Source organism: Glycine soja, chromosome 16, assembly GCF_004193775.1.
Source record: "Glycine soja cultivar W05 chromosome 16, ASM419377v2, whole genome shotgun sequence".
Lineage (NCBI taxonomy): Eukaryota > Viridiplantae > Streptophyta > Magnoliopsida > Fabales > Fabaceae > Glycine > Glycine soja.
Genome location: NC_041017.1, coordinates 5124557 through 5142780, shown reverse-complemented (window position 1 = coordinate 5142780; position 18224 = coordinate 5124557). Strand labels below are relative to the sequence as shown.

The following is an 18224-nucleotide window of genomic DNA, read 5'->3' as shown; positions in this document are numbered from 1 at the left end:
AAAAAGCACCAAAACGAATATTGAAAATATGATATATATATATATATATCATTAGGTCTTATAGTGATAATTATTTTAAAATGCATACATAAAATAATTTTTTATTAATTAATAATATCATATCAAAATTATACCATAGAAGAGTTTTAGTTGTTTGTAAGAATTTTGTACATTTTTTGTAAGAAAAAAAAAGTAAAACGACAACGCAATAGAGTCGTTTCGCTCATTTCCCTTGACTAGTAGATGCACCAAGAAGAAGAGGTAGACCCCACCACCCACCCCTTGCGGCATTTGTACGGCATCTCCGGCAAAAGGCCCAAAGTGTTAATAACAAAAAGGCAGCAAAACGCACTGTAACCGCATTCCACCTGAAGACTGAAGACCAAGCGCACCATGGACAGCAAAAACGTCGTCGTTTGCGACAACGGAACCGGGGTACTTCTCTCTCTCTCTCTCTCTCTCACACCCCTTTGCATTGCAACGGATCTTGCAAAATCCGTCAAATTAGTTCATCATTTACTTCCACGGATCCGAACGGTGTTATATTTCTGATATTATATTAAAAGTTATTCTTATTATTTCTGATACTGTGAATGCAGTATGTGAAGTGTGGTTTTGCTGGGGAGAATTTCCCCACATCGGTTTTTCCCTGTGTGGTGGGAAGGCCAATGCTCCGTTACGAAGAATCACTCACCGAACAGGCGCTTAAGGTATATATCCCAAACCCAATAATTCACTAAGAAGTGGTTGTTGTTATTCTTATGACTTTGATTATGATATAAGTTGTTATTATTGTTATTTGTTATTATTATGGCTTTGATTATGATATGAACTTAGATTGGTACATTGTGTGTTGTACTTAGGATATTGTTGTTGGAGAAGGGTGTGCAGACTTGCGGCATCAGCTTGATATATCTTATCCTGTGAACAACGGCATTGTGCAAAACTGGGATGATATGTGCCATGTTTGGGATCATGCGTTTTTCAATGAATTGAAGGTGACTTTCTGGTGCTTAGTTTTGAATGTTCTTTTGAGTATTGTTGCTTCATCAGTTGGTAAAATGGTCGTGTTTTGACAGATTAACCCTCAGGACTGTAAGATTCTACTCACCGACCCGCCTCTTAATCCTTCTAAGAATCGCGAACAAATGGTTTGTTTACTGATTCTGTTGCCTTTGTTTTAGAAACTAAAAGAGCTAATGTATCCTATATTTAGTTATTGAATTTAGTTAGAATGCATTGATAACGTAAAGTTTTTTACATTGTCATATAATCATAGATTGCCATTTAGGTTAAGATTGTTTACTTTTGTAATAATTACTTCAAGAATCATATATAAGGTGATTTCTATTTAGTTGATAGTATAAAAGTTTTTATATTGATGGTGTATGAAAATTAAACTCTTAATTATTTTAAATATTATTGTTTTATGTGATTTGGCCTGACAGGTTGAGACGATGTTTGAGAAGTACAATTTTGCTGGAGTGTTTATCCAAATCCAAGCTGTTCTAACATTATATGCTCAAGGTGCTTATAGAGATGAGTGAAGGTTGATGTTTTGTTTTTCTTTATAATCTCACCCTGATTGTAATTTACTCCCCATTACTCTTATTACCCATCTTTGGAAATACCGATTTTAATTGTAAGTTATAACATATAGTTGTTTATAAACTGTAGTTGTTTTATACTCTGTTACAGTTTTGCACATCATATCTGGTCAAATTACGTGTCATAATTTGCAAAGATTTGTTTGTATAATAGGGAGTTTCTCTTTGTGCCTTCTATCAGCTTGCACTTTAACATTTCTTTACTTGTCTCAGGTTTGCTGACTGGATTAGTTATTGACTCGGGTGATGGTGTCACTCATGTGGTAATTAATTAGCTTCTATGCCACTTAATTATAATGCTGACCACTATAATGACAGTAGGTTTTATCTCTTGTTTTTTAATCTCTGTTTTTGATTTCTTTGAATGTAGCCTTTCATGTCAGTTGTATATAAATATTATGATGTCAAACCTTACAAGTTTATGCCCTTGTTGATCATTACAACTAATCTTAGATGAATTGGGTAGTGTAACTAAAACATTTGACAATGTCATATATCTTTCTAAATAATATTGTACGTTATTCTTAACAAGTAATCAAATATTGATACAGAAATACCATGTTGAGTGGCAATCTCTATTGGAAAGTTGGTACTGGATGAGCTTGTTGGATTCTAAATTGTTGGATGCTCATTAGTTAACCATCACCCTTGCATTTTATGTGAATATCATATTTTCCTTCTTTCAATTCAGTGCATGAACATCATCATTAGTTTGTTTAGCATTGTTCATATTTATGGATGGGATTGCAAATTTATTTGTTATCAATACATTATATATACTTTTAAAAAATTATTTGTTTGATGAAAGTTTTAAATTCCATGGTGGATTTGTGAGCTTGTCCTTTAACTTTAAATAATTTTTAAAGAGTGTTAAAACTTACTGTACTTTTACACTGGTGTCAGTTGATTTGAATCCTAAATGTGTGTATATTGGTGTTCTAACAATGAATTTGTTGACAAAAATTAGAAATAGTGTTACAATTCCTCTGTCACCCCTTATGCCTTCATTGTTGATATTAACCCAACTTCCTTCAGTCTGGACACATCATGTTTCCTTTTTCTTTCATATATATGGGTCAGCAGTTATCAGTATAACAAGTGTCTAAGCCATACACTAGTGTTGGGTGATCTTGATCCTACTTATAGGATTAAAGTTACTGCTAATTCTGATGTACATTTGAATTGATTCCCCACATTGTGATGACCATTTAACTAAGGATCAATAGGTTGAGGATCTTATTCTATATAGGTCCAACAACCGAGAAAGGAGAGCCTGCATACAACTCACAAAATGACTGGCTTTGATACTCACAAAATGACTGGCTTTGATACTGTTGTATGTGTGTTGGTCAATGAATTTATGCAAGTAACAATGTATCATGGCCTGACACATTCTTAATGGTCTCTTGCAGTTTGGAGATAATTTAAGATTTATGTAGAGAACTTAAATCAGTTCTTCTAGAGAAAACTATTACTCTCCCCATGGAATTTTCTTGAAGCAAAATTGAACTGGTGAAAGTGAAATGTTGTGACTTGAGAATGGGGACCCCTCTATTCTATTTCCTTTTTCCTGAATGATTATGAAGCATAATTTATGAATGAAACACTAACTGATCACCAATCAGTAATCACACACACAAGTGTTATGTTGTACGACCCATGGTTTAAGAGAGCAAAAGGTGGTTAACAAGTTCAGTATGTTGCCATTACAATGATACCAAATTATTATTTAAAGTATACAGTCCAAAGCTGTTAATAATGAAAGTTTATTTTCCAGGTTCCAGTTGTTGATGGCTATTCTTTCCCTCATCTAACTAAACGAATGAATGTTGCTGGTCGACATATAACCTCCTATCTTGTTGATTTGCTTTCAAGGAGGGGGTAGAGGCTAACTCCTTTCATTAAAGTTGTAATATCTTATGTATGCTTCAATTCTAACTGGAACATAATTTTTCTTCCTTAAGGTATGCACTAAATAGGAATGCTGATTTTGAGACTGTTAGGGAAATCAAAGAGAAGCTATGCTATATAAGGTTGGCTACAGATCTCAAGCCACGTTTGATTTCTTGTGTCCTTTAATCTTTCCATAACAGGTACATATATTTTCCTGCAGTTATGACTACAAGAGGGAATATCAATTGGGGCTTGAGACCACTATCCTTGTTAAGAATTATACTGTAAGTTGGTATCCTGGATTTCTTGAAATCTTTATGTGACTAGTTCCGTGTAAATAATTATTGTTTTAGTTGGCAATTCTGGTTAAAATGGCTAAGGCTTGCCTGACGATAGAGGGATGGGAGACTCATGTTTTGCTAATCCTTTAATCTGTTCTTTGATGCATTTCTTTTCATATGATTTTCAAGACTTTCTGTAACTACATTCATACTTCTTGTGCCATAACTCATGCATGTAATATATAGGATTTATTATTTTATTATTTATTATTGTTGTTGTTGTTGTCCACTCACTTGTAGTGCATTTGGTTTAAAGGATGGAAGGAGAGGGTTCCCTTGTTTGGTTTGGTCCAAGAGAAGTGGAGGGGAGGGAAAATATGAGTAATATATTGTTAACCGTAATAAGCATTAGTGAAGGGGACGGGAGGTAAAATAAAACCTTATCACATTTCAGTCAGCATAGTACAAAAATTCTAAACCACTTTCCCTTCCCTTCAATTCCCCCTAATATTGGAAGGGAGGAAAAAATAGAAGGGGAGAGATTTGGCCTCCTCATTCCCCTTTCCTTGCTTCTAAATTTCTGAACTAAACAATGTAGGATTAAAAAAATCTCTCCCCTCCCCTCCAAATTTCATTTATGCATAAGGTAACTGTTATTAATATTGTTAGAATATATGAAAATATCTAATATTATTTTGATCTTATCTCAGAATCTTAGATTATCCTTTAGGATTAGTTTCCCTATATCCTCATTATCTCTTAGAATTGGTTACCATATTTTCTTATCTCATGATTTGTTTCCTATATAGTTAGGATCATGATTAGTACAATTAAGGGTTAGTACTCTAGGTTGTATGATCACATCGTATCAAGTCAATATCAATCTCATAATAGTCTTTCCTTTTCTCCCCTTTATACATATTGATTTACCCCTCTGAATCAGCTTCCAGATGGAAGGGTCATTAAAGTAGGCACTGAAAGGTTCCAGGCTCCTGAGGCTCTTTTCACTCCGGTAGGTGTTTGGTGCCCATTTGACTTATGTTTTCTATTGTTAAAGTCATATATTCTTTATTTTCCGCCTCTTTAAAAGACAGCTCTTCAAAGTTCAAATCCTATCAGAATCATTTATGGCAATTTTTTTTTAAACATGACTAAAGTATTTTCACGATGTGACTCTGCAATTCTAGCTAGTGTGTAAGTGTAATTTGCTGGCTTATGATTGCATGACTTTTTCCTCTTTTCACAGGAACTTATAGATGTAGAAGGTGATGGAATGGCTGACATGGTTTTTCGCTGCATTCAGGAAATGGATATTGACAACCGGATGATGGTATGATATTTGAAATCTATATTCCTTTATATATTTTTCTTAGGTAAAAACAGAAAAAAACAATCACTAATTTAGGCTTGAAATGATTAGACTAACTTCCATAAATTGAAATTTGACAATGGAAGTGTGAAATAATATTAAGGCTACCATTTCTGAGATGAAATATGACAGCTATTAGATGCACCACCTCTATTTTGAGTTCATTTCCTCCTAATTTTAATTGGAAAAATGTTTTTATTTTTCTTTGATAAGGCAGACCATACTTTTCTTCTTTGATAATTTGAAATATATTTTTCTTCTTCTATTTTAAATTCTGAAAAATTAGAATGAGAAAAAGGGAGACCATGTTCCTTACGAGCTGAGATAGCTCTCTATTAAATGCTGAAGATGACTGGATATGACAACGAGATTCTGCAAAACAACAGAATGCTGCAACCATCCAATGCTTTCCTTGCTCAATATTTGCCTGCCCTTTCCTTCCTCCCGTACCCCCATCCATATTTTTGCCACCCAATTCTGGTATCACAGCAGAATTCCTTCTCCACTCAGCATGTAGATTTGCTCCCCAATAAAAATTCCTGATAAGGCACCTTCAGTTATGTGCTTAGGATTCAATTTCAACGTGCTATCATTACCTCAATGCAATTCAGTATAGCTGTCCAGTGCTATCATTACCTCAATGCAATTCAGTATAGCTGTCCAGTGTCCAGGTTGTTACAGCTGTCCTTCTCTCTTCTAATGAACTCCATTGGCATGTTCTCTGCAGCGATCATTTTCTCCAATTTCTCTTGCCTCTTCATACGCACGTGGTCCATCACCTCCATTTAGCTCCCGCCTATTCAGCCTATTCTTTTTTTCTAGTATAAATGTGTCACATACCAGTCAGATTTTTCTTGTTTTCAACTTTCAATCAACTATCTTATTCGTTTTTTTTAGTCAGCAAATTAAGGATATATATTGATATTGTAGGGTACAAAGGGTACCCAAACCTATATACAAATGGTAGACACCATCTCATAAGAGACCATTTCCTGATCCAAGGTTACTCAATATTAATATAACTATATAAATATTTAGTTACCTAGGATATACCAAAAAATCTATCTTTCAAAAAAGAAATAAATAACTACCCAGTACATAAATCTTCTGTGTTGGATCCACTGTGTTGTCTTTTTTGCATGTGTCTCAACTTAGATACTTAAGAGTCCCTTGTACTTATTGAATTTGGAGTTTCCATGTGATTAGTAGTGAATCACTCGAGTTTAGTCTTACTTCATTGTTGAAAAATGAAAGAAGACTTCAATTTTCTAATTTTACTCAGACATAACATCTTTTTGGGTGTAAAGTAGTGTCAAACCAAACTACCCAAAAAGCATTAGCTCCTTTTGAAAGTAGATAATTCAGCCTAACCTTCCAGTATGGCTACCTTGTTATGACTTCATTTCAGTCACTCGCCCTGCCTACATGAATTTTCTTCTGTCTTCTGTCATTCCCTGCTAAAGTATTACAAGTCTCTCAAGCAGTTTTTGCCTCTCATGTACTCTTTGTCTGTCAATACTAAGGGACTCTTTGGCTTGAATGAAAAACACTTTATCTTGGTATAAAAATTTGAGGTGGAAAATATAACGCAATTTTAGTCTGGGCTATTATTTTATTGAAAATAGTTTCACTCTGTCCTCAGTTTTCCACCTTCCCACCTACTCAACCAAGCAAGTCCTCAATCTTTGTATTAATCTTTTGATTTGTCACGTCACATCTCTAGTTACAAGATGCTATTTGTATTCGTTCATGGGTCATGACTAAATTGCATTGTCATTTGCCATCTGTCCAAATAACTATCATTAAAATATTCCTTTATTATGGATATAGCCACTGCAGCTCTAGAGGGTCTTGCGATTTCTATAATCTGCACAGAGCACTCCTGCCTCTGTCATTGTATTTTGAAAATGTCGTGCAATTTATTTATGCTGTGAAGTTTTGTCTTGCAGCTATATCAACACATAGTTTTAAGTGGAGGGAGCACCATGTATCCTGGATTACCAAGCCGGTAGTTTGTTATTTCTTCTTTCCTTGGCTCTAATTGTCCTTAATCTTTGGTGTTGCTGAATTTTTTCGTTATTATTATTATTATTATTATTATTATTATTATTATTATTATTATTATTATATGTCTTCACATGTAGCACATGATACTAATCTCAATCCTTTAGTATGTTTTTCTGCTAGATCCATGTCAATGTTAATATAACTGTATAGTGACAGTTAATGTCATATCTGTATGGCTACATATTTGTGATTGCCTATTGTCCATTTTTCAGAATGTTTACAGTAACTCCTAAGCACATTTTTCTTTGACTGAAAGTACCTATTAGAACTCTATATTGATTTTTTGAGAACTAACAACCGGATTCCTTTTTTTTAGTTGATAAACTGGACATATTGCAAGCTAGGATACTTACCTAAGTATACCAATTTAAAGTTCTAGTCATTTTGTTACGGATTAAGTGATATATATTTCTAGATTCTAGATTGTTTTAAATATCAAGATTTAAATAAACTTTTCTGGATGTCCTTCTTCTTCAGTTCTTTTCCTCCTTTTATCTGGCGGGGATGCAGTCTGGTTTTCTATAATTACTTTTTTCCCCTTTATAATGTGTTTCCAAGTTGAAGTTGGTAAATCTATGTTCTTCCTCTGTCCCCATTTTTCAGATTGGAAAAAGAAATACTTGATCGTTATCTTGATGTTGTCCTGAAGGGTAACAGAGATGGATTGAAGGTAAGCTTAGGTTTCTTCTTTTCATTTTGCTTCTGCATGTGTATCCTATGTAGCATGTGGATTATTGAAGACACATTTATTCTGTAATTTAAGCTTGCTTGTTAATTTAGAAACAACCACCAAGTTTATCCTGTACTTATTTATTATTTAATAATACATATTATCTAATTAGAGTTACTTATCGGGACAAGCTATAGAATACCTCGAGAGAATTGTGTTGTTGGTTGAGTTAAATCTGCAGATATTTACCTGAAAGGAAGGAAAAAGGTTGGGGCTCTTGAATTAAATCTGGTCTTATGGCCGCAAATTATGTGCCATGTCTAAAATTGTGAGATTCTTCCCATCTCATGATTTTGAATCTTGATTGTAGCAAAACATCCTCTGTCCCAATGTGATGTCACTAGAAAATTAAAAAAGAATTAAATCTGAAGCTTTTGTCTAGTCCTGGATCTATCTCTTTTCTTTTTGGTACTTCCTCCAAAAATGACAGCAACAGACAACCATATAAGTTAAGGAAATAAATGTGCTTTAAAGGAGAAAGAGAAACAGTATGTGATGTTTGAGAGTTTGTAATCATGAATTAGGCCAACTCATTGTTCCCTTATTCTCATCTTTTCTGCTCTGATGGTGATCAGAAATTACGACTAAGAATTGAGGATCCACCACGTAGGAAGCACATGGTGTACCTTGGAGGTGCTGTCCTTGCAGGAATAATGAAGGTATGAGTTAGCTGTTAATGTTTTGGTTTTTCTCTAGGCATAGGCTTATCTGTCAATGTAGATGTGAAAGCTATTGACATATTTTAAAACTCAGGATGCACCAGAGTTTTGGATTAACAGGGAAGATTATCTAGAAGAAGGAATTGCTTGTCTTAGCAGGTGTGGCCAGGCATGACTTTGAGGTCCGTGATTGCTCTGAAAATGGGATATCAATTTTGGGAAGCAAAAGTGCACCAGAGGCTGAGTGATGAAGAATATTCAAAGCTTTTAAAACTGCCTCCTAAAATAGCTTGCATTAATTGCTGCTGGCCTTGTGTAGCTGTCCCTATGGCTACTAGAGGGCTAGTTGTAATTTGTTATACGCACTATGTTTTCGTGATAGATACGACAAGAGAATTTTTGTATCTTGTTTTTGTAACAAGAATTGTTGCAACTATGTGGCATAATCTTGAATAAAGAGTACATTGTAAATTTTGTAACTGTTACATGTTCGTTTTACTTTGTCGAGAGAGCTTGTGTTAAGGAATAGTTTACACATCTAAGTTGGCAATAGCCAACTAATGGATTATATAATCTAGCTGTGCAACAAAATATTGGACCTTTGTGTGCTACTGTGTTAAGGAATACCGTTCACTTCTCTGCCTATTTTAGTCAATATATAATTTTGTCTGTCTCAATTTGTGGTAATTTTGTCCTTAAATTTTTATTATGTGCATAATTTGTTCCGATGACTTTGTTTGGAATGATGAAGAGTTTTAAATTTTGAACTTTTTAAAAATTAAAATTAATATTTAGTTTCATGATTTAAGTTTTAAAATTGTGATTTTCATTTTTCAAATTTCAATACTAAATTTTGGAATTCAAATTATATAATTTAATATATATATTTTATTTTCTTTAGTGGTGTTTTTGGTTGATTGGTAACCATGGTGGTGAGAGCAACAAATAGGGGAATTGGAGGTGGTAATGGTAAGTTATGACAGCCATAGTCAACTAGGAATGCATGTTGTGTTGACAATTATAACAAGGGTAGTGGCAATTATGGTAATTGTTGCAGCTCATAGGTGGTTATGTTAATTATGAAGATGATAGTGACAATGGATTGAGAGAGGACAACTGAAATATGGACAATAATTATAGACTAACCAATGGTGATGATCATGGTAAGAATGATGATCACAACAATAATAATGGTGATGTTGGATGTGGTAGTGGTGATGCAAAAGGTAGGTGATGATAGTTAAAAGATGATAATAGTTGTCAAAATGATAGTGGTAGTGATAATTTTTTTTGATCCCAACTAAGTTGACATCCCAAGGCTACTAGGTAAGACCACAAGCTAAAAAAATATATTAATAAAAAAGAAGATAAAAAACATGCACGAGGGCACAAACCAGACCGATGAATCAACAAACTATGTAAACCTATAGTTTGACGGACCATATCTATATCTATTGAAGTCAGAAGCTATAAACTGAGGAATAGAATTCCACCAACATAATTTCATGTTAGTAGACACATGAGAGACAATAGTATCTGCGCAAGTGTTGTTTTCTCTATAAATATGACCAACCACAAAATGCATCAGCTTAGTTAAAACTATATAGTTACTCCATCTGTTTCACAGGGTCCAAGGCACAAAATCGATATTCTTGAAAGACTGAACTACTAACATAGGATCAGATTCTAACCAGACTTTTCTGACACTTCTGAAACACTTTTTCGATGGCTAAAATGGCTCCCATAAACTCTGCATTAGAACTCTGAATGCCCATAGTGGTATTGATAGTAACAAGGGTCTTTCAAGAAAGATGAAAGTTAGAATAAATTATTTTTACAACTAAAAACAAAATATCAAGAATGACTTTTTTTAAATAATAATTATTTTAAAATTGGGCTAACATTAATTTAGTTCCATTTTAGTTAAGCACATTTTATTTTGAATTATACGTTTACAAATAAAAAGCTAAAAGCTTGCAATTACTCCTTATGCACCCTAAAATTTGTCAATTCCATGAAAATAATAGATTAATGTGACCTTAAAAAAAATTGAAATTGAAATTTATCATCAAGAAATTAGGAATTAAATTGTCATTAAATTGATAAACTTGAAAACTTAATTAATAAATATTTTTTTATCTGTAGGAATTAAATACAATATCATAAATTTATAATATTCACACATGAAGTTCAATCAATTAAACTAAACATCTGTATTAGTTAATACATGATTAATCAATCATGAAGTTGATTAATTTAACACGCAAATTTGTATATGTTGTGAACTGGTGATTTCTATATCATAATTTATTTCTGGGTCGTTGTCTAATAATGTCTTCCTTGCAATACATGTCAACTTCGTGCTAGCCAGCAGAAATACTTGTGTTCGTTAACATATATTTATCTAAATAGGGTCAAAGTCTTCTGGACTTAATTTTCAGTACCCAAGAAAAGCAACTGCAGGTCTACAAGTTTAACATTTTTTGCTTATCTGATTATAGTTGTCTATGACCTCTCAATGAAATTTTATTTTTGGGTTACCGGAACTTTCTAATGAGCATGATCAATATTACCAAACCAAGTAACTTATGAGATAATGTCCATGTTACTTGGACAATGAAAACAAATTGGAATGTCACAAAAGTCTTCAACGCCCCTCTCAACTTTTGTAGACTTTCTAACGGTGCCCGGTTCAACATAAACAACATCTAAAATAAATTTTAAGAGAAATATTTTATTTTGAATATGTTAGATTTTCTATTAATATATATGACATTTTTATCAACATATAACACTTATTTTATAAATATTAATAGTAAATATTATTTTACTGGTGAGTTTAATATTTATCAGCAAATATTAGTCAATTATTTGTATTTTATTAGTGGGAAGAATGAAATTCATGAACTTGTTTTTTCCTTTACTTTTTCCATAAACCAATCCTGTAACTCCTCTTGTTTTATTATTGTTTCATTATCATTTTCAAAAGTATGGACACAAGGCTAGGAAGGAAGCTGGATCAATTAACCTAAGATTAGGATTGTTTTGTTTCAGAGAGCATTACTATTTGAAAATGGGAAACAAAGGATCAGTTTCTATGAATTCCTTGCAGAAAAAGGAAAACTGACAAGGGGTGTCTCCATCAGTAATAAATTATCGGTTATTGGATAGTGTGTTCATTTTTCCTTTGTAATTGTCATTATGATTTAAGTAAAAATTAAAAGAAACAAGTTTTACTCATTAAAAAAGAAACAAGTTTTAGTTATAGAAAAGTTAATAGCGTTCACTTTGATATAAAGAATCACATGTGTGATCCATTTCCAAACACGCACACTTTATCAAACACAAGCAAATGCTGAAAAGTGAATGAGGAAAAAAAATAATACACTATCAATATTTTACTATTATTCAATTATAATTTATCATATATAATATAATAAATTTATTAATTTTTAAAATAATTTAAACTATAATTTATAATTAAATGATAATATAAAATTTGATAAGACATAATCATTAAATTCATATAAATATTAATAAGCATCTTGCTTATCCTTTGCCAAATGGGAAATGTTGTGAAAGCCATAAAGATTTTATTGGTTTGAATGATTGATTTTTTTGGGTACATTGACTGATTATTATTAGGCCGGTGTTAACAAATGCATTAGGGGATAATTTAAAAGGAAAAATAAAAAATAAAAAAGTAAAGTATTCAATGTACTAAGTACTTTTTTTAAAGAAATGTACTAAGTACTTAAGAATTAAGTAATTTTTTTTAATACAATTAAAAGTATTTAATAAAACACATTGGCTGTAGACAAAAAAAACATTGGCGTAAACTAGAAATATCATAAGCGTTTTGCATATAAATATTTTATTGACGTGAATGATTGATTGATATTAAGCACGTGTGAACAAATGGGTTGGGCATAAAGTGTATAAAAGAAAAAGATTATATAAAAGTGAAGTATGAAATATTCTAATTTTTTATTTTACATTTTAAAGTTTTTCTCTCTCGATAAAACACCACCAAAATTAAGTCAACAAAAAATAAAAAATTCATTAACTGCTTGAAAAAATGTATTAATTTTTTATTGAGTTGATTTTGATAATTTTAAACTATAAAAAATTAATTTCGGACAGTTAAAAATCAAAATAAATTGTGAAGATCTTATTCATTGTTTGACTCATACTGTGGAGAAACTAAATAGCATTATGCAAATTTCAGAAATTAAAAATAACAACTTTAAATTTGAAGGACTAAAAAAGAAATAATCCAAATTTAAGGAATTAAAAATATATTTAAGTCAACATAAGAGTATGTGTATGTTTGAAGTGATTTTTTAGTGTTTAGAATAATTTATGAGTATAAGTGTAAATGAATCAAGTTATTTGTGAATTATTCGAGTTAGACTTGTTAAATGCTCAATTAAGCTTGTTTCTTTAATTAAATAAATGAGTTAAGCTTTAGCAATCCATTTTTCTTTCAGAGACCAAGTAAAAAATTCTATTGATCGGCTTAACTGATTTATACTCCTATTATGAGGAAAATGTGTTTTTGATCTTATTCTTTCATTAAAACTTGGTCTTAGTTTCTACACTTTTAAATTTGTGATGGTTTAAATGATAAGCATGATTAATAAGAGAATTTATATTTGATTTTTATTATGTGTAAATTTTTTTTGAACCAATAATAATTACAAATCATGAGTGAAATTAATCTATAACTCAATAAATTAACAAGTAATCTTTAACTATGAATAAAAATGATCTAACATGAATTTGATTTATACACGCACTTAAAACCATGGAACTTAAACACGGTTATGCCACTTTTAAGTTTACTGCCAAAAGTAATGATGTGGAAAAACAACAACTAATTAAACAAAATATTAGGTTAGCAAATGTGGGATACCAACCACACCAAACAAGCCCATCTCGCTTCATCTTCTGACTTTGTTTCCTTTGGTCTTTGGTCTCTTTACTAGTGGCCTACCCTCACCCATACACAATCCAGTGTAAACAAAAAGGGAAAAAATATATAACAATCAAGTCTTAAAGAATAAAGATACCACGTATTTTTAGTAGCTTGCACCGTTGTCTATGAACAACTACCTCTCACCTTCACATTATATTTATTTTCTTCCATTTGCTATGTTTTGAAACATCTAAGAACTCCATCCATATCATACATATATACCTTGCAACTTTCTCTTGAAGAAACTCAGACCCTTATCATATTGTGTGAGAGATACCCCAGGTATGAGCAACACAACACAACACGTGTTCCTAATGATGTTTCCAACAACATTGCATGTTCTAGTCTTGAACTTTGACTATTTATATCTTACTTTTGAGATCCCTCTAGAGTGCTTTTGTTTCCATTCTCTCAAACACATGTTTGATGTTTCTATTGTTCTTCTTTTTTGTGGTACAGGTTAATTATACTAAGGAGTTTGAGATGGAAATGGCTAATGGAAACGGTTTCCAACTTAGTGTGAAGAAGCTAAGTGAACCAACTCTAGTTCCTCCTGCTGAAGAAACAAAGAAGGGTTTGTATTTCCTATCTAACCTTGACCAGAACATTGCTGTGATTGTGAGAACCGTTTACTGCTTCAAAACTGATGAGAGGGGGAATGAGAAGGCTGGGGAAGTGATGAAGAATGCTTTGAGGAAGGTTCTTGTCCACTATTACCCTCTTGCTGGGAGGCTTACTATAAGCTCAGAGGGTAAACTCATAGTGGATTGCACAGGTGAAGGTGCCTTGTTTGTGGAGGCTGAGGCAAACTGTTCCATGGAAGAGATTGGTGACATCACAAAGCCTGACCCTGGGACTCTTGGTATGCTTGTTTATGACATTCCTGAAGCAAAACACATTCTTCAGATGCCTCCTTTGGTTGCTCAGGTAAGTTTTATGACTTTTTCTTGTATCTTGTTTTTTAAATTCGCTGAGGAGTTTGTTTTGTGATACATAACCCTGAGGTGTTTAAAAAGCAAATACTTCAGTTCACAAGTGTAGTGACTAGAGACTAGAGATATGTTATCTAGCATTTATCAACCTCTTTGTAGGAATTTTTATAAATTAAAAATATGTCATCTAGCAGCTATTTTGAATGCCACTTATAAGGTTAGCAGCAAAACATTTTTGTTGAGGTAAACTGAAGCGGTGATATTAATTAAAAATAGAAAAGAAAAGAAAAGAAACGAAGGGGGTGCTAGTATCCCTGACTAAAAATTGGTTTTGGTTTGTGAATGTTTATCAAAAGAGTACAACTTTATCTTTTCATGCTAATAGCCAGTTTATCCATTTTGCAAGTACTTGACTTACTATATCTGAGGGAAAATTTTTCACTTAATTTTTGGGGTGAAATTAAGATGTAAGAGAAGCTAAATGTATGACAATATTAATAATAATAATCTATTTCTGTATCAGTACTCTACCATCACATCATCTCTTAATCACTTATCCTTTTTCCCTATACTTATGATAAACAATGAATTCCTTCTTACCTACAAGACTGAAAATGATTGAAGAGATGGCCCCTCACTTTGAATTGATCATTGCAGTTTTGAAAGTGTCAACTCTATATATATTCCAGGTGACCAAGTTCAAATGTGGAGGCTTTGCACTTGGGCTGTGCATGAACCACTGCATGTTTGATGGAATTGGTGCAATGGAATTTGTGAACTCTTGGGGAGAAGCAGCCAGAGACTTGCCACTCTCAATCCCTCCAGTGCTAGACAGAAGCATGCTCAAGGCAAGAAACCCTCCAAAGATAGAGCACCTGCACCAAGAATTTGCTGACATTGAAGACAAGTCCAGCACCAACAGCTTATATGTAGAAGATGAGATGGTCTACAGATCCTTCTGCTTTGAACCTGAGAGGCTAAAGCAGCTGAAGATGAAGGCCATGGAAGATGGAGCACTAGAGAAATGCACAACATTTGAAGTCCTCTCAGCATTTGTGTGGATAGCAAGAACCAAGGCACTTAAGTTGCTGCCAGACCAACAAACAAAGCTTCTTTTTGCTGTTGATGGGAGGGCCAAGTTCAATCCCCCTCTCCCAAAAGGGTACTTTGGGAATGGAATTGTGCTAACAAATTCTGTGTGCCAAGCTGGTGAGCTAACAGAAAAGCCCTTCTCATTTGGTGTGAGGCTCATCCAAGATGCAATCAAGATGGTCACAGACAGTTACATGAGATCAGCTATTGATTACTTTGAGGTGACAAGAGCAAGGCCTTCTCTTGCTTGCACCCTTCTCATCACAACTTGGTCTAGGCTTTCCTTTCACACCACTGATTTTGGATGGGGTGACCCTGTTCTGTCAGGGCCAGTGTCACTGCCAGAGAAGGAAGTGATTCTGTTCCTCTCTCATGGACAAGAGAGGAGGAACATCAATGTGCTTCTTGGTTTGCCTGCTCCTGTCATGAAGATTTTCCAAGATTTGATGCAGATGTAATTAGGGTCATACATATATTATATCTTATGTGATTATTTTTCTAAGCTTATTATTATTATTATTATTATTATTATTATTATTAGTCTGTTGTTTCCTGGAAGAAAAAGAAAGAGTACTTATTCTGTTTATGAATTTGTTGGTGCTAATCAATAATTGAAGCCTTATATTTTGTTGGTGAATTTAATTTACATGGAAAAGTTTCTTCACTTGAAGAAACATTTGGGTGCTTTACATGGTGACACAAGTTTCCCAGGTGAGATACTGAGTTGCTTGTTAGGTGATCTAGATTTCTCTAATCATTAAATAGAACTTATGGAAAAACGTAATCCACTTGAAGTTTTGTATATTCAACACCTACCAAAACATCTTGACTTGAGTTATTGTAATTCATTTGATTCATGTTTAGTGTATCAGTTCTTTCACAATTTTTTTTTTATAAAAGTTTTTCTCAATTTAAAGCATATTAAACAAATTGATAAAGACAAGGATGTGCAGTGTTTTCTTCTTCCTTTTTTACTGGGTTTAAATTAAGATATATGATGTAGTTTCTTTACTAATTAGTTCAATTAAATATCTTTGATTGGGACGATGTCACTTATCTTCCGACTCACAATGAAATTCGGACATGAAAAAAAAATGCACTTATCAAATATAAAAATGATATATTGTTTCGAAAAAAAAGAATTTACCTTATCTTTATATTTTCTTTTACCTTATAAAATAATTTGGATGTTTATGCAGAATCGGTCCAAGGACAAGACAACTAAAACTTCAACCTTAATACCTACCAAATACCAACATTTGTTATTAGTTATTAAAGTAAAAAAGATTACATATATTACTCTCATGTATAACTTTTTTTTTTCAAGTAAAAGAAAGGTGTTTACTATATTCATTTTTCTTTTTCTTTTTTTAACACACTCCCCGTACTATCATAAAGGAAAGTGAATATAACAAATGTCTAAAAAAAATCTCTTTTAATTTTTACTTTAGGTTTCACTCTGTTAAATTGTCATGTGTTTATGGGAAGATAATTATTTAACTTTCTGTTATAATATGATTTGCTGTGTAAAAAAAAATTCAGTTTGTTGGTATAGATGAACATTTTTTGCATGACCATACCTCTAAATAAGGATTGCTTAGCATGTTATTTTTTTGTCTCAAAGACTATTATCAGCTATCACATGTTCAATACTGTTCATTGTTCAACTCAATATAGGAAGAGACATGGTGGGTCACATAAAGCTGGTTGATAGCATTATCCGTCTATTCAAAATCTTGAATTTTTTTTAATAGATTATGAAATTATTAACTTGAGATTAAATTATTACAAAAATCAAGACTACCAAGAATTCTAATTGTTCGCGGACGAAAAGTATGATTGAACAAAAACTACCAACTATATTGTTTTTTTGTCAATGGCTTTTATGTGAAACCGAAGACTTACCTTCTGGATTCATCCTGCATTTCTTCTGGTTCTGAAGGCTCATTCATGTCCCATATATATATATATATATATATATGCTGCATTTCGAGATCAAAACATATCAAGAACAAATTAAGCGTTATTACTACTAAAATTGCTCGTAGTACATCTAGATTTTCTGTGAACTTTAAACAAAAAAATCTGCTGAAAATAATTTTTCTGTGAAATTTCCTACAGCTTTTTATTCTTAGGTAATAATGTACTCACAAATAATAAGTTTTCTGTAGATTTTGAAATTCGTAGGAAGTTTCCTGCAGGTTTTTTCCCAGAAATTTCATCAACTTTTGCCGGATTTCTTGAGGAAATTGGTGTTTTTAAGAATTTTCTAACGGATTTTCATGAAAAAAAACCTGCAGGAAATATTCTTGTGGAGAAATCCATAGAAAAATTGGCAGGAAATATTCCTGCAGATTTTAAATCCATGGAAACTTTCACAGGTAATTTCTTATGAATTTTTAAATTTGTAAGTAATTTTTCTACATTTTTTTAATTTGCAAGTAGTTTTTAATAAATGATAGGTAAATTTTTAAAAGTCATCAAAATATACATATCATTTCAATTTTAATTTATTTTCTAATTAATATATTACTTAAGTTATTATAATCTTATTATTCTTTTATATAAAAATAATATTTTTATTATGAAGTATTAATAAAATTTAAAACTATATTA

The 18224-nt window shown here is 32.3% G+C and overlaps 2 protein-coding genes across 2 annotated transcripts; both read left to right on the top strand.

The window, feature by feature from the left end:
* The first annotated feature begins 280 nt into the window (after positions 1 to 280).
* LOC114391263 (actin-related protein 2-like) lies at positions 281 to 9249 on the top strand. Its single transcript, XM_028352329.1, has 15 exons — positions 281 to 435; positions 600 to 710; positions 864 to 998; positions 1080 to 1151; positions 1449 to 1527; positions 1821 to 1870; positions 3385 to 3488; positions 3572 to 3640; positions 3721 to 3784; positions 4725 to 4793; positions 5028 to 5111; positions 7100 to 7158; positions 7821 to 7887; positions 8523 to 8606; positions 8701 to 9249. The coding sequence occupies exons 1-15, from the start codon at positions 394 to 396 to the stop codon at positions 8779 to 8781; spliced, it is 1170 nt and encodes a 389-aa protein (XP_028208130.1). The 5' UTR covers positions 281 to 393; the 3' UTR covers positions 8782 to 9249.
* Positions 9250 to 13690: 4441 nt separating this feature from the next.
* Positions 13691 to 16297, top strand: LOC114389107 (omega-hydroxypalmitate O-feruloyl transferase-like). Its single transcript, XM_028349704.1, has 3 exons — positions 13691 to 13866; positions 14044 to 14511; positions 15206 to 16297. The coding sequence occupies exons 2-3, from the start codon at positions 14068 to 14070 to the stop codon at positions 16064 to 16066; spliced, it is 1305 nt and encodes a 434-aa protein (XP_028205505.1). The 5' UTR covers positions 13691 to 13866; positions 14044 to 14067; the 3' UTR covers positions 16067 to 16297.
* The last annotated feature ends 1927 nt before the right edge of the window (positions 16298 to 18224 follow it).